The sequence below is a fragment of the Taudactylus pleione genome, unplaced genomic scaffold (assembly GCF_031769625.1).
Source record: "Taudactylus pleione unplaced genomic scaffold, aTauple2 ptg000109l, whole genome shotgun sequence".
Classification (NCBI taxonomy): domain Eukaryota; kingdom Metazoa; phylum Chordata; class Amphibia; order Anura; family Myobatrachidae; genus Taudactylus; species Taudactylus pleione.
The window spans coordinates 8,261,082-8,284,192 of NW_028284511.1; the positions used below are offsets into that span (position 1 = coordinate 8,261,082).

At 43.7% G+C, this 23,111-nt stretch overlaps 1 protein-coding gene across 1 annotated transcript in view; it reads right to left on the bottom strand.

The window, feature by feature from the left end:
* Positions 1-3,505: 3,505 nt before the first annotated feature.
* Positions 3,506-23,111, bottom strand: part of EPS8L2 (EPS8 signaling adaptor L2) — a 258,096-nt gene continuing 238,490 nt past the window's right edge. Inside the window, exons 18-21 of the mRNA XM_088471000.1 lie at positions 21,024-21,153; positions 16,567-16,744; positions 14,137-14,269; positions 3,506-9,210 (exon numbers count right to left, since the gene is read on the bottom strand). Coding sequence (XP_088327126.1) covers positions 9,124-9,210; positions 14,137-14,269; positions 16,567-16,744; positions 21,024-21,153 — 528 coding nt within the window. The 3' untranslated portion in view covers positions 3,506-9,123. The remainder of the gene's footprint in view (positions 9,211-14,136; positions 14,270-16,566; positions 16,745-21,023; positions 21,154-23,111) is intronic.

Genomic DNA, 23,111 nt, shown 5'->3' on the forward strand with positions numbered 1-23,111 from the left:
TAACACCCACCAGCACTGTTTTCTTATTTTCTTAAGTGTGATATAGAGATGATGCATGATGGAGAGCCTGATTGGGAGCGCTCTGGTAGCCGGGAGTAAGAGGTGGTTACCAGAGGTGTAGGTCAGAGGAGATTGCATGATGGAGACTTTTGAGATGTATAAAGGAGTAGTGTTTTGAAGGGCTTTGTAAGTGAGGATGAATAATTTGAATAGGATTCTGGAGTACATCATAAGGCAGTGTAGATATTTGCAGATTGATGTGGATGTGAAGTGATGGGAGAGGAAGGTTAGTCTTGCCACAGCATTTAGAATGGATTGCGGAGGAGATAGAAGGGTGAGGGAATACCAGCTGGGAGGAGGTTGAAGTAGCTGAAGTGGGAAATAAACAAAGAATGGATAAGGGTTTTGGTTACATTTTGTGTATTTCACCAATATTTTGAAGGTGAAGTTGAGAGGACTGGGATATACGTGAGGCTATAGGAGACAGACAGCTGAGCATATGAGATAGAACAGAAGAGGAGAGGTCAGAAGAGAGAGATAGATTTGGATGTCGTCAGCATTGGATGGAGGCTTCATGCGCAAATTAGTCACCAAGTGAAAAGGTGTACAGTGAAAAAAGCAAAGGTCCAAGATCAGAGCCTTGTGGGACCTCAACAAATAGTGGGAGTGGAGGGTTAGGATGACAGGTCCGAGAAGACGATCATGGAGAAGTGATCATTAGACTTTGCTCTCACAAACATAATCATTTATCTCTTTACAGCAGACTCAGTGAAATTGGGAATATAAGCCTGATTGCATGGAAATGACAAGAGAGTGAGAGGAGAGAGAGTGTGATAGGTGGTTGCAATGTTGCACATCTGTAAATACCTCTAGTCAATAAGTAAGCTGAAGGAACGGTTAACTTGAAAGATTGTTTAATTTTACTTGCACGGACTTATACTATTGCTGTAAATCTTTGTACTGTAAATATTCCTGATACACACAAAAATACTTAGTCGGAGAAAAGGGGAAGGGGGTTGTATCCGCGCAGAAAAATATAATTTGTTATATATCCATATATTGATTTACCAACATTTAAAGAGACATAATGTCCAAGGTAACTTGGATTCAAAAATACCTTTTGCTGGTGGTGCTCCCCAGAGCCAAAATGCAGTTATATTCCAAAAAGAAAGAGAAAAGATACCATATCATTATATGTTGATCTGCTGTGTACAATCATAAGAAATGTCCCACATAATAAATATAAGAAAAGTGGTTTTATGACATTTATTATTGTCGAGCTAAATATTTACCCCAGATACCCAATATAGGGTTGTATATCTGAGATTTATGAACACTAGACAGAGTGTTCCATTCTACCATTTATAAAATTTTCGCCCTTTGTCCCCATTTACAAGTGTATTCTTATGGAATCAAATGGCATTAATTATTAGGAAGGTTCTAGAATTTGTTTGAACCCCTATAGTGCGTACTAATTGCTTTATGTAATATTTTCTTTCATATGCATTGAAATTTGATGTCCAGTATACACAATATTATTGGATTATAACATTACAATCTTGACTTTATTTATGGTTTTTGTGTCGTATATACATTTTGGAATTTTAAAGGATTGCAATTAAAGTTTAATTTTAATCAATATACTGATTCAACATAAGAGTGCCCCACAAAAAGAGCCTTCTTTCTCTTTCTTTTTGGAATATATACACACAAAAATACATCAACTTAACAACATGCATCCAGTGAAGTAATACAAGTCAATAGGGCCACAATGTAACATCTAAGGGTGAAAGAAACACACACATACATATAGAGCTATGGCAGGGGAGTCTTCTTCACCTGTGGTCTCTGCAGCAGCTGTAGCCCCTGCTACCAGGTGCTGACTGGCATATTTTATGCCTGGGGGGTAAGTACATAGCACAGGTCCCGGAGCAGCAGCTAATACTTAAAGGTGGTTTTAATGAAAGAACACAGGGGCTGATTTAACAAAGGATAAAACATATTTTTGCATTCGAGATGGTACTCCCTGTTCTGCTAATACCATCATCAGATATTGTTACCAGGACAGAAAAATGTAAAATATTGAAAATGACACAGATGCCACTGCAGCTCCCCAGCAGGGCATTTCTGATTGAGGAGTTTTCAAATTTACCATGGTCTGGTGCAAGTAAAGGTTCAGGGCCTCATTCAGCAAGGATCACGTTTGCAGGTGACCGATTATTGCTTATTGTGCATGCATCGCAGTGCACGATTGCCTCAATGTAATTGGGACTACGATCGCAGTGACTATGCAGACTCATCGCAGAGTGATTGACAGGAATTACTTTTTGGGGGTGGTGACCGGGAGGGGGGGGGGGGGGTGGTCGTAGAAGCGCAGGCGTGCCAGTGCGTTTGAACGCCGTTTCAGGGGCGTGCATAAATTAGCCACTACGACGGCATGCGTAAATGTGCGAGTTGCTCCGATGTACTTCAATGTTATCGATGTTTTGGCTGGATTGCAAGGTATTATGGATGTACGAGAGGGGAAGTGTGCGTCTGCATGTTGTCCGTGCGAGTACTTTGAGATTGCACACATTAGCATACTTTTGCAGAACTGCATATGCGATCGCATCAGCGATCCTTGCTGAATCGGGCCCTCATTCATTTGTATACAGGGGCCTTGGAATGATTTTATGTTGGTCAGGCAACATAAAATCGTTCCAGCATCCACCCCTTCTCCCTCCCTCTCTCTCACCTGATCGGTGGCTGCTGCCCATCAAGGGCTGTGCTTTATAGCAATATGCTGCACGGCCCCTGCACCGCACGGAGGAGGAGGTGTAATGTGTAATGTTTTAACTTAAATACACTATATTGCACCCCCTTCTCCTATATGCGGTGCAGGGGCCGTGCAGCCTATTGCTATAAAGCACAGGCCCTGACCGGCCGTGGTGCCTTTGAAATGTTTTTGTGGGGCGGGGGGCAACCGCCCCCTTGTCCCCTCCTGTTCCGACGCCCATGTTGGTATATTAAGTAATATGGGAACCTCCTGTTATGAATTAGGTTTTTATTTAATTTATTTTAACTGGAGGGAATAATGGTTACACTTGCAGGAGACTGACAGTGACACATCTGCTAGCTACAATACCAACGTCTCACTAACATTCACAGTATTCACAGGAGTCCTAATATACCATTAGTGATATGGGTGAGCATAGGCCACTACTACCCAATGCAGCAGCATCCACTAATGCAGCAGCCATGCGAGCCCTGTAAAACCATATCGCGTCAGTGCATGACGTGGCTCAGCAAAGACACCCCGCGACAGCAAGCTGCGCCACTGGACCCCAAGGAGACAGAAGGCAAGCCAAAAGCAGTCTGACCCATGGTGGGGTCACATGACCCCCTGTTGCCCAGCCCGCCCCTGCTTGCTACTATGCCATATACTATTTTCACTGAAATACTATTGAATAGTGAATAAAACGTGTGCACAATGACACAAAGAACATTCTGTAATTTAACTTCTTTATTAAATCTTACACATTAATTGTCTTGTGTCATTTTACATTGTAATATTTGCTGAAATAATTACATTATATTGTATTACAAATGAAGGCTATACAGATGAAGATAGAAAGGTGAAAGGCCTCTGTACAACACTGCACAACGTTCATTTTATAGACAGTAGATGTTAGGCGGCTTTAGAAACATCATTCAATATTAGTATTGACAAAGAGGCAGCTGATCCCAAGACTTGCCAAAAACATCACCGATTCCTGCAATAACCTGTTCCTACACGTTCAGTATAAAAAGTATACTTTGCTAGAGCAGGTTGTGTCCATAAATACATTTGCAGGAAACATAAATGGTAAGTTTACAGTTGCTTATTAATGGTTTTAATATGATAGAGTAATTTGCGCATAGCAGATGTTGTCATTCATTTAGATCAGGGGTGGGGAACCTTTTTTCTGCCGAGGGCCATTTTGATATATATAACATTATTTGCGGACCTGGTGCCAGCCACTCCCCCTCCGTCACATGGGGCGGGGCCATAATCGCCAGGGATCACAGCAATGCCCGGAGCATCCTGAGGATGCTCCGGGGAGCTGTAAGGGTAGTGATGTGAACGGACGCTCCAGGCAGCACAGCTGCATAGATTCTGGCTGCAAGGTGCCATTCTAGGCACCCTGCTAGCCAGATGAGGCTAGCAGACAATAGCTCAGAGGGCCGGATCAAATGATTCCGCAGGCCTTATACGGCCCCCGGGCCTGAGGTTTCCCATGCCCGATTTAGATGTTAAACTGTTTTAGCGCTGCTTGCAGTATACCTAGATATATCGCACTTATTTAAGGTTTTTACCTGACAGCTTTTTGGGTACGTGTTTTTCTAAAGGCAAAAGGCATCTATTGCATTAATTTGATCTCTGATTACATATGTCAAATAAACAGGCCCTACCCCACATGTGTCATATCACTATTTTTTCCATATTTTCGGTATAATGCAGTCAGAACCTAGATATAAAGGTCAAATCATTGAAGCCACTTAAATAATGGGTGGAGTGCTAATTCTTTACAATAAAAATCCCCTTTAGTAGAATGACTATATTAAGATATAGCAGTACACACCACTGTGGTTCTGCAGCAGATTGACCTTACAGTACCTCTTTTACATTCTACCGTTACAGTTAAAGTTCTTGTATGAAAAGAAGATAAAGCCAAATAGTGAAAGTTCTTCATAGACAGCAATATACTTAAGGCTCTGTTTACATGTAATTAGCCCTTGAGAATGCAGCACAAATGTTCATATGTAAATATAGTCCAAGATAAAAAAAAAACAGCGTCTATATAACTACTCGGTTATTTCTAACAAAAGACATACCAAATGGAATTACATTATTATATAGCTTGTTGGAGTGATGATAGTTCAACTTCTAAAGTGCCTTGACTGAGAGAGATCTTATTGATGCCGGCTCATTTCGCCCTTATGTCCGCCAATTGTGTACATCTTATATTTCCTCTTTGCATCATACTTTAAAACTTTATAATCAATCTACTAAAGTTTACTGTGTGTAAAATGGACTTGTCTGGCTAACAAAGTTGCCTTATTCACAATTCAACGTATACCTCCAGCTCTCAGGAAGATGTATACTCACGCTCTGACCAGAGCGCTCGCTCTGAATCAGTGCCCTCCTCCCTGAAAATGGAGCGGCCTTATGGACGCTCGCATAGCTATGGGTTACCACCCACAGCTTATGCGACCGTCCATGATGATGGTCGCGATGGTCAAGACCATCGCGACCATCGGGCTTGCGACGGAGACCCTGCGGTAGGGTCTCGCTGCCGCAAGCCCTGGAGTGATTTTGGCTCTATCAGAGCCAAAATCACTCCCACTGACATCACTAGTGATGTCAGTGGGGCCAGCTTCAGACGGTAGGCGTTCCCATGGGAACGCCTCCGTCTGGCAGCCACGCCACCGGCACGCCCATCAAAGGGGGCGTGCTGTCACTCACCATCGACAGCACGCCCCCTTTGGTGCGAGACCCCGAGCGACGTATTCCTCGTCGCTCGCCGGGTCTCGCGCATGAGCACGACAGAGCTCCCTTGCTCCGTCATTCAGACCCGCTTGCAAGCGTCCTTCGCTCGCGAGCGGATCTGAATGACCCCCTCTGTTCACTAAAGAGGACCTAGAACATGATGCATGTGTTGCAGAAGATTATTTTTGATGTTGCAATTTTTATTCTCTAAATAATATTTTTGGTGAAACATTGAAATTGTCATGACAGAATGGTATTAGATAGTTAAATAAAACAGAGACATCAAACACAATAAATGTAATTAATTTTACTAAAGCAGTAATAGTTTAAACCCTTTCCATTTCGGTAACACGCACTTTCCCTTTACATCATATAAGTACTAAAATACACACATAAAATTTTAAAATAATAGGATGTGTTTATAGTGGTGAGACAATATGAATTGATCATGTAGCTCCTGGTTATAATGAAATATTGTTTGGACAGCGGGCCTGATTCAGCTTGGATCGCAGTTGCTAATAAGCAAGGAATTGGCAGATTGCTGCGTGTGCGCATGCATCGCAGTACGCGTGTGCGAACCAGCCACTGCGATCGTAGTGGCTACACAGACCCATCGCAGAGTGATTGACAGGAAGTGTCGTTTGTGGGTGGTGATGGGAGGGTGGTCGGCAAAATGTAGGCGTGCAAGTGCGTTTGGACGCCGCTGCAGGGGCGTGCATAAATTATCCACTGTGATGCCCTACGCAGCCTGAGGCCTCATAGCGTGGGCTGAAGTTAGCAATTCCTGAGTAAGGTCAGGGCTTGTGCAAGTGTGCGTGAGGCTGCGATGGTACTCGATTGTACCAATGGTTTTGCATTCTTGCTAAACATTACGGATGTGTGTAAGGTAAAGTGGGCGTCCTTATGTAGTGCTGCGGCAGCATAGGGATTGCAATGAATTAGCATACTATCACAGGTGAACTGCTTGTGTAATCACTATTGCATTCACAGTTGCGATCGGTAGTGATCAGGCCCAGAGTTCTGTAGCAGAAATGCAATGTTGGGTGGATGTCGTACCATCAGCCATTTACCTGGCCTATTTCAAATAGTTTCATTGAACCAAATGTAGTCTTCCAGGTAGGGGAGCAGCATCATTACATATATATTAACTTTTTTGTGTAAACCACCCAGGACTCCTGAGGCTTACAGCCTGGTAACCTCAGCCAGAGGTCCAACACAAGTGAATGTAGGGGCGACACTCGGGTAAATCACACTTGGATAGCAGGCTAATAGATCAATGTTTCAAAGTTTATTCACTTCGTCATCCTAATATCCAAGTGTGATTTATCAGAGTGCCGCCTCCACGTTATATATATATATATATATATATATATAAGTAAATATATTTTTTGCTATGTTTCATTATACTATTGCTGTAAGTAATCACTACAGTATAATATTTAAGAGTATCATTCTGTTTTCTTATATGCTATCTTTCCACCTCCTACCTGTCCCCAAAAAGGTCACTAGTCTTATAGTCAATAGTCGTAATGTTGTAAATAAATATCTTAATATGTTGCTCGAGTCCTGTGAGTGAGGATAAGCAACAGTTTTATACAGACTAACATTTATTTCTTATTGTGCCATTATGAAAGAAAGAGGCATTATTCATATTATGTCCCCAAATACAGTGCAAAGCCTTTTCCTTTATATGTCTTTATTGTATTTTGAATCATTATATATTACACGGCAATACCACCTACTGCTGTTGTGACATTGTAATGGGAAGAAACAATTATTTATGCTGTGACAAAATTGTATTTATATTGTCCAGTACATGTGTGTTGCTCTGGGAGACCCGGAAACACCCACCAAACACTAAGTAAGGACAAAGTTATCCTGTCACACAGTTCCCATTCTCAGAGAGGACTCCTAAGCTGTGCATTAACTTATTCCCAGCAATCACTACATTACCGGATTCTCGTATTATGTTGGCTGGGTGTTAGCTTACCCCTCTTTTTTTTTCTCCTCATTTCCATTTAATTGTTATTAAATGGATTACCATAAGATTTTCTTTTATTATGTCTCTGAAAACTTCAAGCATAATAGCATTGTTTATAATGAAGAAAGTGCTCATTCGAAAACAAAAAGGAACCCAGTTTAATGCTTGCATGATAACCTACCTCATCATCAGGTTGAACAGAGTATTTTTTCCCAAAGTACAATTAGTCCGATATTATCTAACTCTAAATTACTCCCAGTGTGATTTGCATATAGCAGTCGCTGAATATGGCTCTTATGTACTGTACCGTGGACACTGAGAAGTGTTGTGTACACGCAGACATTTGTGTTTTTCATTTTCAGCCATCATATACATAAGCAGCCTATGATTAATTAGTGTTACTGGATTGTTGGCTACACAGTCGCCTCTTAGTTCAGCCGTTAGAGTTAGTGTGGTCAGAACAGATCCTTATATTCACTATTTATTCAGTCTTACATGAGTTTCTGATGGTAAGGTTGCAATCAGACCCGTAACTAGATTTTTTGGTGCCCTGTGCCAGAGAGAGCATTGGTGCCCCCCCCCCCCTTTTTAAATAGGGGCATAAGATAGTGCACCTGAAAAAGGGCCATGGCCTCATGGGGAAGGGCCAGGGAAGAGATAGGGGAGGCCAGGAGATGCTGGGGGATAAAAGAAGAGGAAGATACAAGTGAGAATGATAATAAACAGGAAAATTGACAGGCTCAAACAGTGCCCCCTGCCCTGCGGTGCACTGTGCCATGGCACTGGTCGCACTACCTTAGTTACGGCCCTAGATGCAAGGGTTATCTAGATTTAGGAAGCATATTATTTGCATACAGAAGTGTCATATGCTTCAGCCTACTGGAGCATTGTACTGTATCAATCAGAATTGTACAGGATTGCATGCACTGTGTACTAAAAGGCAAACAGAAAAAAAAGAGTTTTCAAAATAAACTTAAATTATGGTCTATGTGCAGGATAACCCCTTCATTGCCAAACCATTCACTGCCAAAGCTATGAAGATTTTTTTCAACATCTTTTTTTACGCGGACCTATTGCAAGGCTTTACCTGGCTCCAGATGCCTCTGCAAAGAATCAGTTTATAAAATAAAGGAATATACATATAAAAATAATACTTTCATGCAATACTTATAGCACTCCCCCTGTTTTACTCTTTAACTGCTAGAAGGACAGCTGACCTCTTAGGCAGCAAAGAAAAGAAAGCAAAGTGTCTAGAGAACAAAATGGTAGAGTCCGTAAGATATACAAACATAAATATGTGAATACTATATATATCTATACATACATGCAGATGTACTGTAGCTGTTTTTTTCTATTGAACCAGGCAATGTTGTGCAGCCTGACAGTGATGGTGAAGGATTCTCTGCAATACGCAACATAGCCCACTAGAGGGCGTGATAGAATTAGCTGCATATTTATGAATACATAATATATATTGCTGAGGTCCTTATTGCTTGTCCCTTGCTTTAACAATTTACAGGTGTAAAACCTTAATCCTTGTGCAGCCAGAGGCATATATATCAGCAGCAAGTTATTTTACAAGGCTATGCGGATCTCTGCAAAGAGTAGAAGAGGTAAAAGGGGAGAGGCTTTGCTAATCGTCATCTTCAACAGGATCAGATTGAATCTTCTCCTGACGTCGTTTCATGATTTCCTGGAGTTCTGTCTCACCCTGACTTTTCTGGGAGACAAAAAGTTACAGAAAAAAAAAGTTAGACTGACAGGTTTTTCTATCAAATAATTTAAATAATTTAATGCTCATAACATGTAGTAATTAAATTAAGCTAAAAAACGGAATATGGATAAGAGGGAAGGAGAGATGGGTCAGATGAATTGCGTATCATGTGCTGAAATGCAGCGGAACACTGTTCTGGCACTTTTTGCTGGCAGCTGTAAAAGTTACAGCCCTGTCACAGCTCTGCACCTCCCACTAGGAGAAAAGGAATTGAATGTTCTCTTTTCTCAGAGGAGCGTTGATGTCATTGCCTAGTGATCCCCAGAGAAGAGAGAGAGTCTGGTGTCTATTTGCGGCTGGCACCCTGCTGTGCACGCATAGCGATGGAAGACTGTGTTAGGTAAGTGGAGAAGAAAAGTTGAGTTCCACTTATTTTATTATTGTTGTGCTAAAAGCAGTGACGTAACTAGGGTATTTGGAGCCCAGGGCAAATTTGAAAAGGGAGCCCCCCCCCCCCCGCGTAAAAAAATAGCTGTGGTCACTTAAAAATGGGACGTGTCAACATGACACACCCCTTTATTTTCACGCTGAACATTCCTATCCATATGCACCTTAACCCCAGTAGTAACCCTTATACAGTACCCCCAGTATGCAGTTGTGGTCCCTCTTATGCAGGCCCATAGTAGTGCCCCTTATACAGTATCCCCAGTAGTGGTCCCCCTTATACAGCCCCCAATTAGTTCCCCTTACTCAGTACCCCCAGTAGTGGCCCCCCCAAATGCAGTGCCCCATGTAGTGTTCCCCCTTATCCAGTGCCCCCAGTAGCAGTCCCCACAATGCAGTGCGCCCAGTAGCGGTATCCCCTTATGCAGTGCCCTTTATATAGTGCCCCCAGTAGTAGTCCTCCCCCACCCTATGCAGTACCCTTTATATAGTGCCCCCAGCAGTAGTCCCCCCCATGCAGTTTTCCCAGTAGTGGTCCCCCTTATGCAGGCACCCAGTAGTGATCCCCCCTATACAGTGCCCCCTGTAGTGGCTCTTCCTATTATTGCCCCAGTAGTGGTCCCCCCAGTGCAGTGCCTCTAGTAGTAGGCCCCTTTTATAATGCCCCCAGTGATAGTTCCCCCCCCCAAGTAGTAGTCCCCAGTAGAGGTTCCCCCTCCCGATTAAGTGCCCCCAGTAGTAGCCCCCCCAGTAGAGGTCCTCCCAATAATGGTGCCCCCAGTAGTAGCCACCCCTCACACGTTGTGCCCCCACCCCCAGTAGAGGTCCCCCCAGTAGTAGCCACCCCCCTCCCCCATTGTGCCCCCACCCCCAGTAGAGGTCCCCCCAGTAGTAGCCACCCCCCTCCCCCGTTGTGCCCCCAGTAGTGCAGACAGGTTTAAAAAATATATATATAAAAATATACTTACCTGAATCCACGCTGCTGCTGCTCCGGTCCGCGACACCGCTCCCGCCGCCGCCCGCCAGTCCTCCCGGGCTGGCGCGCTCAGCATTATGGGAGAGACATCATGATGTCATGACGTCTGTCCCATTACCCACTGCAGGAGCATGCTCTGAATGAGGGCCGTCCTCCATAATTATGGAGCGTCCTCCTGGACGCTCGTATAGCTGTGGGTCACCACCCACAGCCTATACGAGCGTGCAGTTTGATGGCCGCGATGGTCTTGACCATCGCGACCATCGCCACTGCGAGCCGGAGCTTGCGGTTGAGTTTCTCAACCGCAAGGCCCGGAGTGATTTTGGCTCTATCAGACCCAAAATCACTCCCACTAGTGATGTCAGTGGGCCGGCTTCTGACGGTAGGCGTTCCCTTGGGAACGCCCCCGTCTGGGAGGCACGCCCCCGGCACGCCCACCAAAGGGGGCGTGCTGTCAATCAACATCGACAGCACGCCCCCTTTGATCAGACACAACGAGCGAAGGAAAGTCCTTCGCTTGTCGCGTCTGGCGCATGCGCACGATGGAGCTCCCGCCGTCGTGCGCATGCGCAGTGCACAACATCGACCCACTTGCGAGCGGACAGCCGCTTGCGAGTGGGTCTGAATCAGGCCCTTTGTCTCTACTGGGGGGACAGTTTGGAGGTATACCCTCCATTGTATTGGTCTACAGGGCAAGCTCTACGCAGCAAGCAGGGGTGCACGTGACATTACATCGGAGGATGGAAGGGGCTGGAAACGGACAAATGCTTGTTAAGTGCTAGTCACAGGCACAGCCCATACATGGTCTGGCTGCACCCACTCCAGGGCTTGTTCCCCCCCCCCCACTCCATGGGCTGGTCATAATCCCGCTACATATTATTTCTCCTGGTATAACAGGCGTTAGAATCACATTTCTGCTTTATGTGTAAGTTAAATACTGGACTGGGCATTTGAACTTAAAGTGGGACCTTCTCTCACAGGGAGGATGTCAGGGATAAACAATACAAAAGTGATTTTCAAAGTAGTATACTCATTTTCCCATTAATTCAAAGGCTCTATGGAATAGGTAACTTTTACAAGTTTTAAATGACCACAGCCAGTATTTCCTACCATTCAGGCAGGGGCAGACAGACTGGATTACATTAGGTAAGTCTCCCCACCATCTCCCCTCACTCCACAGTGGCCTGGAGGCTGTACAGGTGGGTGGATTTTATGTGTTGCTCCATGCAGTGAGGAGGGCGCCCTACACACCAGCTGCATTCAGGCATGGATAGGGGAAGACATTGAGCCTAAATATTTATATGAAGGGGGGGAGGTAATTGAAAATTACCAAGGTGGCGCTAAGACAGGATGTAAAGTCCAAATTTGTAGTGAGTAGCTGTATATAAAAGAGGATAGTCAGTCCTCACAAAGATAACACGTCACAGATTGTGTACAGCGAAACGCTTCAAGGGACTGACGGATTCACTCTCCACTACTCATAACAGGAGCCGATTTTCTACTTGTCCACTGGTGTTTCTGTATTATCTTTACTACCAGCAGATCGGACCTGTGTTACAGGAAACTGTGCTACTTCCAATTTGTTCACTGATGTCTATGCACCATCTTCACTACCAGCAGACTGGACCTGTGTTACAGGGAACTGTGCAACAGGAGACTACCAAAATACCAACAGACCGAACCTTACAGGAGACTACCAATATACCAACAGACCGGACCTGTGTTACAGGGAACTGTGCTACAGGCGACTACCAATCTACCAACAGACCGGACCTGTGTTACAGGGAACTGTGCTACAGGCGACTACCAATCTACCAACAGACCGGACCTGTGTTACAGGGAATTGTGCTACATGAGACTACCAATATACCAACAGACCGGACCTGTGTTACAGGGAACTGTGCTACAGGAGACTACCAATATACCAACAGACCGGACCTGTGTTACAGGGAACTGTGCTACATGAGACTACCAATATACCAACAGACCAGACCTGTGTTACAGGGAACTGTGCTACATGAGACTACCAATATACCAAGAGACCGGACCTGTGTTACAGGGAACTGTGCTACATGAGACTACCAATATACCAACAGACCGGACCTGTGTTACAGGGAACTGTGCTACATCAGACTAACAATATACCAACAGACCGGACCTGTGTTACAGGGAACTGTGCTACAGGAGACTACCAATATACCAACAGACCGGACCTGTGTTACAGGGAACTGTGCTACATGAGACTACCAATATACCAACAGACCAGACCTGTGTTACAGGGAACTGTGCTACATGAGACTACCAATATACCAACAGACCGGACCTGTGTTACCGGGAACTGCGCTACAGGAGACTACCAATATACCAACAGACCGGACCTGTGTTACAGGGAACTGTGCTACATGAGACTACCAATATACCAACAGACCGGACCTGTGCTACATGAGACTACCAATATACCAACAGACCGGACCTGTGTTACAGGGAACTGTGCTACATGAGATTACCAATATACCAACAGACCGGACCTGTGTTACAGGGAACTGTGCTACATGAGACTACCAATATACCAACAGACCGGACCTGTGTTACAGGGAACTGTGCTACATGAGACTACCAATATACCAACAGACCGGACCTGTGTTACAGGGGACTATCAGATTTGCAAAAGCTTTGCCAGCATTGCTAAAGTGACCCCCTTCTCTCTGTCCCCTACAATGGGAGCTGTTAGCGGTGGGTATGCGCCCTCGATCCCACTATGCAAGTTGCTCTCAGGACAGGCCATAGCTTAATAATATATAGAGGAAACGTCAATGAGATGTTGTGACCGCAACATTCTCTTAAGCTGGGTACACATCAGATGTCCGTGAAATATGACATTTTGCCTCGTTATAAGATCCAAACTTGCAGAGCAGATCCGAGTCAAAACAGAACGGCTCATCTCTAATTTATAGTAGATGTAAGGGTTAATTCAGAAATGAACACATTTCTGTGTCTGGACCTATCCCATCCATAGTTTTGATTTGAAACGCATAATTATCAGCAGCGCCAGCCCTTTCCCTGGTGCAAGAGATCCAACTAAAAGCAGGAATATTTAAGCAAACGCACAACTTAGCATGCAAATCCTCTCTGCCTACGAGAGAACGCCCATTACAGCCTGGTTACGCCCTTTTGTTCAGTTTGCGTATGACTCTGCATTGCCCGTATTTGCGTACTCTTGGTTCTTGAGCATGGGAAGTGTGAAATCATACACTCTACAAATAGATGTGTGTTCAACTCTGAAACAGCCAATCAGATTTTAGCTACCAATTTCTGGAACTTGCTAGATAAATGATAGCTGCAACCTGATTGGTTGCTATAGAAAACAGTTCTCAGTTCCACTTTACCTTTTTAAACGTTTCGATAATCGCGTTCCTTTCTCCCAAGTCTAGGAATGAGGGACAACACTAAATATGCTACACCCACATCTGATAAACCAATTAACACTGTAATGTAGGGATAGGCGCACTCACCTCTAGCTGAGACTTCTGCACAGTCAGCTGGCTGTATACTCGTGCACCCTCTTCTCCACAAACTTTCTTCAACTCCTCCTTGTTTAGAGAGAAAAGTTGTGCCCCATTTAAAATACCCAATTGTGCTGATGTCCTATTAATAAAGAAACAATAGAAGTAAGATTAGATGAGCAGCACAGTAAAATGTACAAACATTGACACATATAATACACAGGGCCTGATTCTAAGTCGGGCGCAATGCCAATACAAAATCCTTCCCTGGTGTACAGCCTTGCGTCCAAATGTGCAAGGGATGAAACGCCCACTTATAGCATCTATAGATGCGGCATTACTGTCTGGTGCCTCTTTAGATGTCACACCATCGAAACTTGCATCATTTCTATGGTAGGTGTAAGTTATCTGTCTAAGTATGGCTTCCTATGTGAGCGGCTAAGCTTATTTGTACACAACCGCTTTAGCATCACGCCTGCGACACTCATATAAAACGCAACATCTGGGTCTGATTAGCCACCCTTCTGTTACCTCCCAGTCGCCGCCCAGGAACACCTAATATACTTCAAAGACCCCATGTGTGAATCTGTACTGTGTCTCTGTACAAACACCAGCGGGAATCATGCACAATGCAACTAAGACACATGCACAGAAAAAACATCCCAGAACTGGAACCTTCACTAGAGCGGAGTCAAAATCAAAATCAGACCCACAATGTTCATATTCTCTACTGGGCTTGGGGAGGAGACACCACCATGTCCCTCCAAGATGCAGTGTCAACACCTTCATCAGCATTGCTGCCATCTGACGGGGAGTGACCAGGTCCTCTTGTGACCACGATCACACCACAGTGCATATGTAGAAGCTGAGTGCAGTATGAGCTACCAATCTGCCAACTGGCAGTATAAAGATAATGGGCTTGATTCAGTGGAGGATGCAGTGTCCATGCCGCACACAAGCGGCCGATGTTTTCAGCCTGCGCATGCGTGACGCGTCCGAGCTGCACTGTGCATGCATAACCCTGAAAACCGCAGAACAAGGGTGGCTAGCCAGACCTAGACATGTCCCTGTACAGCCATGGCCAAAGGTTTTGAGAATGACACAAGTATTTGTTGTCACAAAGTTTGCTGCTTCTGTGTTTTTAGACCTATTTGGCAGATGTTACTATGGTATACTGAAGTAACATTACAAGCATTTCATAAGTGTCAAAGGCTTTTATTGACAAGTACATTAAGTTTATGCAAAGAGTCAATATTTGCAGTGTTGACCCTTCTTTTTCAAGACCTCTGCAATTCACCCTTGCATGCTGTCAATCAACTTCTGGGTCACATACTGACTGATGGCCGCCCATTCTTGCCTAATCAATGCTTGGAGTTTGTCAGAATTTGTGGGTTTTTGTTTGTCCACCCGCCTCTTGAGGATTGACCACAAATTCTCAATGGGATTAAGGTCTGGAAAGTTTCCTGGCCATGGACCCAAAATTTTGATGTTTTGTTCACCAATCCACTTAGTTATCACTTTTGCCTTATGGCAAGGTGCTCCATCAGGCCGGAAAAGACATTGTTCCTCACCAAACTGTTCTTGGATGGTTGGGAGAAGTTGCTCTTGGAAGATGTTGTGGTACCATTCTTTATTCATGGCTGAGTTCTTAGGCAAAATTGTGAATGATCCCACTCCCTTGGCTGAGAAGCAACTCCACACATGAATGGTCTCAGGATGCTTTACTGTTGGCATGACACAGGACGAAGACTTTTGGAGGATGGCCTGGTGTCAAGAAGGGCAGCAAAGAAGCCACTTCTCTCCAGAAAAACATCAGGGACAGCCTGATATTCTGCAAAAGGTACAGAGATTGGACTGCTGACGACTGGGGTAAAGTTATGTTCTCTGATGAATCCCCTTTCAGATTGTTTGGGGCATCAGGAAAAACGCTTGTCCGGAGAAGGAAAGGTGAGCACTACCATCAGTCCTGTGTCATGCCAACAGTAATGCATCCTGAGACCATTCATGTGTGATGTTGCTCCTCTGCCAAGGGAGTGGGACCATTGATTAGGCAAGAATGGGCGGCCATCAGTCAGTATGTGGCCCTAGAAGTTGATTGACAGCATGATAGGGCGACACTGCAAATATTGACACTTTGCATAAACTTAATGAAATTGTCAATAAGATCCTTTGACACTTATGAAATGCTGGTAATGTTACTTCAGTATACCATAGTAACAGCTGACAAAAAGGTCTAAAAACACTGAAGCAGCAAACCTTGTGAAAACCAATACTTGTGTCATTCTCAAAACTATTGGCCATAGCTGTATTCTCTATTACCATTCTATAAACACATGTGGATCTTACAAAATAGCTTTTCATATTGAACCACCTTATATTATAGAGAGAGACATTTTTTTAAGTTATTAACCATCAAGTGTGTCCCATTGTATAACTTACCCTTTACTGAAGCCCTTAGCTTCTAGCCAGGCTTTGACCTCCTCTGGCTCGGACTGGAATGTTAGTGGAACATGCACTTGCTGAGATTTTGGCGCTGCAAAGTTCCTTTTAGGTGGCTGTTGGTGGGTGATTTTCTTTAGGAGCTCATCATTCACTTCGTCCATGCAGTGAATTAGTTCTGCGTGAAGAAGAAGCTGTCATACACTAGACTGAACTCTATGCTCCATTATAAACTAGCAGATGGCAGCTTATCACTGTATCCACAGCTGCAATGAGATTTCTGAGCCACAGCGGATCACATGATGTAAAAACCTTAAGACACCAGCTCTGAAACGTCCACTGTGATAGAACTATTCATTGTTATACATGTCAGTAGATGATAGAGTTATATGAAAAAATAAGAGGTCTACAGATAAGTCATAAAACTGTGTGATCACTTAAAGGGAAATATTATATGATTACAGTTAGCGGCCATTTTATTTCTAGTATTGGGTAGGATTCCCTTTGCTCCCAGAACAATCTGAATTCTCCATGGCATGAATTTAACAAAGAGCTGGAAATATTCCTTAGAGAATCTGGTCCATGGCCACATTTACTGTCTGAATATTCAGGCTGCGAATCTCCCGTTCCACCACATCACAAAGGTGCTATATTGGGTAGAGATTTGCTGCCACTGAGTAGACTGAACTCATTGTCATATCCTTGGAACCAGCTAGAGATGAAGTATTCTTTGTGACATCCTGCTGGACATAACCATTAGCAGATGAGTAGAGTGTAGCCTTAAATGGATGTACATGGTCAACGACAAAACTCAGGTATGCTGTGGCACTTAAACAATGTTCAATTGGTATTAAGGGGCCTAATGTATAAAGAAACCATGCCAATATAGCACTACTACTAGCCTGTAGTGTTTATACAAGGCAGGATGGATATAAGGATTTATATAAATAACAGGAAATTCTGACTATAACATATGCATATCACAGCAGAAATCATCACAGCAACGTTCCCCAAATTTCAGCAGCACTGGGTTAGAGAGCTTGTGCCCCCTGTACCCGCAGTTTGCTGTTCTTAGCCGACAAGAATGGGACCTGGTAGTGTCTTCTGCTGCTGTAGCCTATCCACTTCAAGGTTCAACCTGCTGTGCAGTCAGAGAAGCTCTGCTGTATACCACTATTATATAATGCATGGCTAATTCAGTTACTGATGCCTTCCTGCCAGCTTGAATTCTAACCATTGTCGTCTCTCATTAACAAGGCATTATTAGCCAGTCACTGGATGTATTTTGTTTTGTGCACCATTCTCTGAAAACATTGGCGATAACTGAGCGTGAAATTCCCAGGGGATCAGCAGTTTCTGATATACTGAAAACACCATGGGGTATATTTACTAAAGCTTCTAAAACAGACAAGTGGTGATGTTGCCCATAGCAACTAATCAGGATTTGTGTATTATTTTCTAGTATGCAATAGAGAAATGATAGTTAGTATCTGATTGGTTGCTATGGGCAACATCACCACTTGTCTGTTTTAGAATATTTAGTAAATCTACCCCCATGCCTGGCACCTTAAATCAATCCATGCCCAAAGGGCCTTAGATCACATTTCTTCCCCATTCCGGTATTTGGTCTGAACAGCAACTTATGGTCTAGACCAGGGGTAGCCAACCCTGGTCCTCAAGAGCTACCAACAGTTCATGTTTTCCAGGTCTCCTCACAGAATCACAGGAGAAATAATTGGCTCCACCTGTGGATCTTTTCAAATGTGTCAGTGAGTAATGGATACACCTGTGCACCAGCTAGGTGGTCTGGAAAACGTGAACTGTTAGTAGCTCTTGAGGACTGAGGTTGGCTATCCCTGGTCTAGACTCTAGACCAGTGTTTCCCAACCTCGGTCCTCAAGGCACACTAACAGTGCAAGTTTTAGTGATAGCCATACTTGAGTACAGATTTTAAATCAAAATAACTGAGGTACTAATTAAGACACCTGTGCTCAAGAATAGCTATCCTTAAAACCTGGACTGTTAAGCTGGGCATCCACTATACAGATATCTGTCCAATTTGGCTGGTTGGAATGAAAACCTGGTAATGTATGGGAGCAAATGACAATCGATCATATGGTTTTAAACACTGAAAAAAGGACAACATAATTGTTCAAACAAGTTAAATTTATGTGTTTTAACCAATTTGTCTGAATGACCATTTTTGTCTGTTTTCCAGTGTTTGTGAGCAAATAGACAATTGTCATTTGCTCCCATACATTACCAGGTTTTCATTCCAACCAGCCTGATTGGACAGATATCTGACAGATAATTGTATAGTGTATGTCCAGCTTTCGTGTGCCTTGTGGACCGTGGTTGGGAACCCCTGCTCTAGACCATGCCTGCATGCTTCTATGCATTGCTGCCACATATTTGGCTGATTAGATATTTGTATTAGGGAGCAGGTGTGCAGATGTACCTAGTAAAGTGGACACTGAGTGTATATCAACTGTAATGTGTTTCAAGATATGGTCAATATCAGGGACGTTTCTAGAGAGGAGGGGGCCCATGTGCAGTCTCCGACAGGGGCCCCCTCCTCTCTGTCCGGCGGCCGGCAGAGCACTGAGCTGTGCGCGGCCAGCGCCGGAGTTATAGACTCTTGGCACTAGAGTATGCACAGGTCACTAGGAAAATGGCAGCGGCGGCCATTTTCCCTGTACTGCGCATGCGCCAACAATGGAAAAATGGCCGCCGCGGCCATTTTCCAGTTGTTTTTACACTGTCGGACCCCTGCACCGACGTGGGACTCCGGAGAGGTAAGTAATACTATGGGTGCAGGGTGTGCGGTGTGGGGCCCCCTGGACCCAGGGGCGCATGTATCCCGCACACCCTGCACACATTATAGATACGCCCCTGGTCAATATATAATGACGGTAGAATTTTAAAAGTACTGGTCAAGTTTAAGATAAGTTGTTGCTTTCGGTCATAAAAATTGCAGTTTTACGTATTTTTTTTAATGATTATTACACCCAATTAGAGAGTTGAAATACAGCTGGATAGCATCTGGTGTAAAGATGCATTACCCTATTCATACATAACATAATATAAATGTTTACATACACATGACAGAATATTATTCTGATATTAATCAATTAATTTTCCATATAAAGTGCAATGAAAAACAATCACTTTATAATTTCAATATTAATCCTCTTTCTTGCAGTAGTCAAAATGACAAATAAGAAATCCTAATAGACCGTAGCAATGTGACATAATATAGCTGAAATACTAATGAATTGAGTGCTATCAGCTGGAAGGGTCAGTAAGTAAGCAGCCAATCAGAACTGGCTACATTCCTCTTTGCGTACAGCTATATTGTCTCTAGAACGCAAGCTCTCCTTAGCATGGCCCTCTTCCCTTTGTTTCTCTCCACGTAATTATTTATATCGCAAACTGTAATTATGTAAATATTTAATTGTCAACCTGGCTGCAATAATTTTATGTCATAATGTGATGTTTGTTCTTACCCCTATGTACATATAAATAAAATGTAATAATAAAAGATAGTAAATATACCCCTTGGTCTCTAGTACCTCCAAAGATATGTTTCTAGGGAATCGGTATGAATGACCGCCGAACCTATGTCCGGCGGTTCAAATCCCGACGCCGGAAGACTGGGCAGGAGTGAAGATCCCGACAGGTAAATAAACTAACTAACCTAACCCCTCCCCCCAACCCTACCTTAGGGGTGCCTAACCCTAACCTACCTCCTAGTGCCTAACCCTAACCCCCCCGTAAGTGCCTACACCTAACCCTCCTGGGGGGGCCTAACCCTAACCTCCCCTCAGGGGAGCCCAACCCTAACCCCCCTTCCCCATGCCTAACCCTAACCCTCCCGAGGGGGTGCCTAACCCTAAGTCCACCTGGGAGCCTCTATCCTAACCCTCCCCCCCCTGCAGCTGTCCGCGCCTGCTGCCTGGCTTACCTTCGTTCGGTATGCCTGGAGTCGGGCTCCCAGCGTAGGGATATCGATAGGCGTCGAGATTTCAACGCCTATCATTAGTCCCGTCAGGATTGCACAATCGGGAAGCCGGCGGTCGGCATTTCGACTGTCGGCTTCCTAACTACACACCGTTTCTATAGATGCGTACATGTCCACTCATATTATACTCATCTTACACTTGCCCACCTTTCTTCTGCCTCTCCAGGGACTGCAGAAATCTAATCAGGGACACTTTTTGTTATGCATGTGCAAGAAGTGCATATTTTTATGTCACAAATGTTCTGTCATCCAGAAAAAACCCCAAAAACTATGTTTGTCTACTCACCCATCCCCCAGAACCAAGTGTGCAAGAGTGGTGACTTGGTGTGAGAGACAAATATGACAATTTTGCTTTAAAGACCACAATTAAAATAAATTATCTGGATTTGCAAACAAATAAAAAAAATACAGATCCAGGTTCCAAAGAGTAACTTACTTTCCTTGTTGTTCTGGTTGGTTGACCAGCTTGCAATCTCACTCCCCCACTTATCACCAGCGTAACTAACAGGTATCTTGTAACCAGGGCTAACGGGACCTCTAGTCCCATCTTTGTATTTGGAACCAGACTGAAACAAAGAAAGTATATCCATTTAACCAATGCAAACAGCTATATTGCATTAACTCATTTAATTTATAGTTTATTATATTCAGGGTTTATACTAGTGTGTTCTCTGAACAATAATGATGCTAATTAGAGGAGGATTTCTCTACTTCTGTTCTCCGACTGATGCGATAGCGAAATGCGTATCAGTGTGGTGCTGTGCTTCTCCATCATGCATGTCAATATCTGATATTGGATGACGGTTATGTGTGCATGTCTACCTATTATGGCTAGATGTGGGTTTATACCTGCGAGCCTTAGTCTATATAGAATGTTATCTAACACCTGAAACCTTCAATTCGATACTGATGTCAGACAATTTGTAACATCAGTATGAGCTCATTAACAGACTGCATGAGATATTCAATACAACTATATAGTGCTAAACCATCTAGTGTAAATAATACACTGTCTATATCTTCATCAGCAGCTCTATCCTACAATATATATGATTACTCGGTACGATTCCCACTCACACTAACAGCCAGTGGCGGATTTTACCTAGAGGCTGCAGGGCTACAGCCCCCCCCCCCCCCCCCCCAGTAAAAATCAAAGCATTTCAGCTAAGGTGACAGTGCTCCTCATAGTAACTCTAATAGGAAACATTTGGCAATCATATCTGTTTATGACAATTCACAAAACCTCAGCAATAATTAACTTTTTTCCCCTCTCTGATAATGTGTTACGTTAAAAACTCAATATCCATATACAGTCAGGTGCATAAATATTGGGACATTGACAGAATTTTCATATTTTGGCCTCTATTCACCACCACAATGGCTTTGAAATGAAACAAACAAGATGTGCTTTAACTGCAGACGTTCAGATTTAATTTCAGGGTAATTACATCCAAATCAGGTGAACGGTGTAGGAATTACAACGGTTTCTATATGTGCCTCCCACTTTTTAAGGGGCCAAAAGTAATGGGACTATCAACTCAAAAGCTATTTCATGGACAGGTGTGGGCTATTCCCTCGTTATTTCATTATCAATTAAGCAGGTAAAAGGTCTGGAGTTGATTTTAGGTGTGACATTTGCATTTGGAATCAGTTGCTGTCGACTCTCAATATGAGATCCAAAGAGCTGTCACTATCAGTGAAGCAAGCCATCATTAGGCTGAAAAATCAAAACAAACCCATCAGAGAGATAGCAAAAACATTAGGTGTGGCCATATCAACTGTTTGGAACATTCTTAAAAAGAAAGAACGCACCGGAGAGCTCAGCAACACCAAAAGACCACGGAAAACAACTTTGGTGAATGACAGAAGAATTATTTCCCTGGTGAAGAAAAACCCCTTCACAACAGTTGGCCAAATCAAGAACCCTCTCCAGGAGGTAGGTGTATATGTGTCAAAGTCAAGAGAAGAGAAGACTTCACAAGAGTGAATATAGAGGGTTCACCACAAGATGTAAACCATTGGTGAGCCACAAAAACAGGAAGATCAGATTAGAGTTGCCAAACAACATCTAAAAAAGCCATTACAGTTCTGGAACAACATACTATGGACAGATGAGACAATGATCAACTTGTACCAGAGTGATGGGAAGAGAAGAGTATGGAGAAGGAAAGGAACTGCTCATGATCCAAAACATACCACCTCATCAGTGAAGCATGGTGGTGGTAGTGTCATGGTGTGGGCATGTATGGCTGCCAATGGAACTGGTTCCCTTGTATTTATTGATGATGTGACTGCTGACAAAAGCAGCAGAATGAATTCTGAATTGTTTCGGGCAATATTATATGCTCATATTCAGTCAAATGCTTCAGAACTCATTGGACAGCGCTTCACGGCGCAGATGGACAATGACCCCAAAAGCATACTGCAAAAGCAACCAAAGAGTTTTGTAAGGCTAAAAAGTGTAATGTTATGCAATGGTCAAGTCAATCCCCTGACCTGAATCTGATTGAGCATGCATTTCACA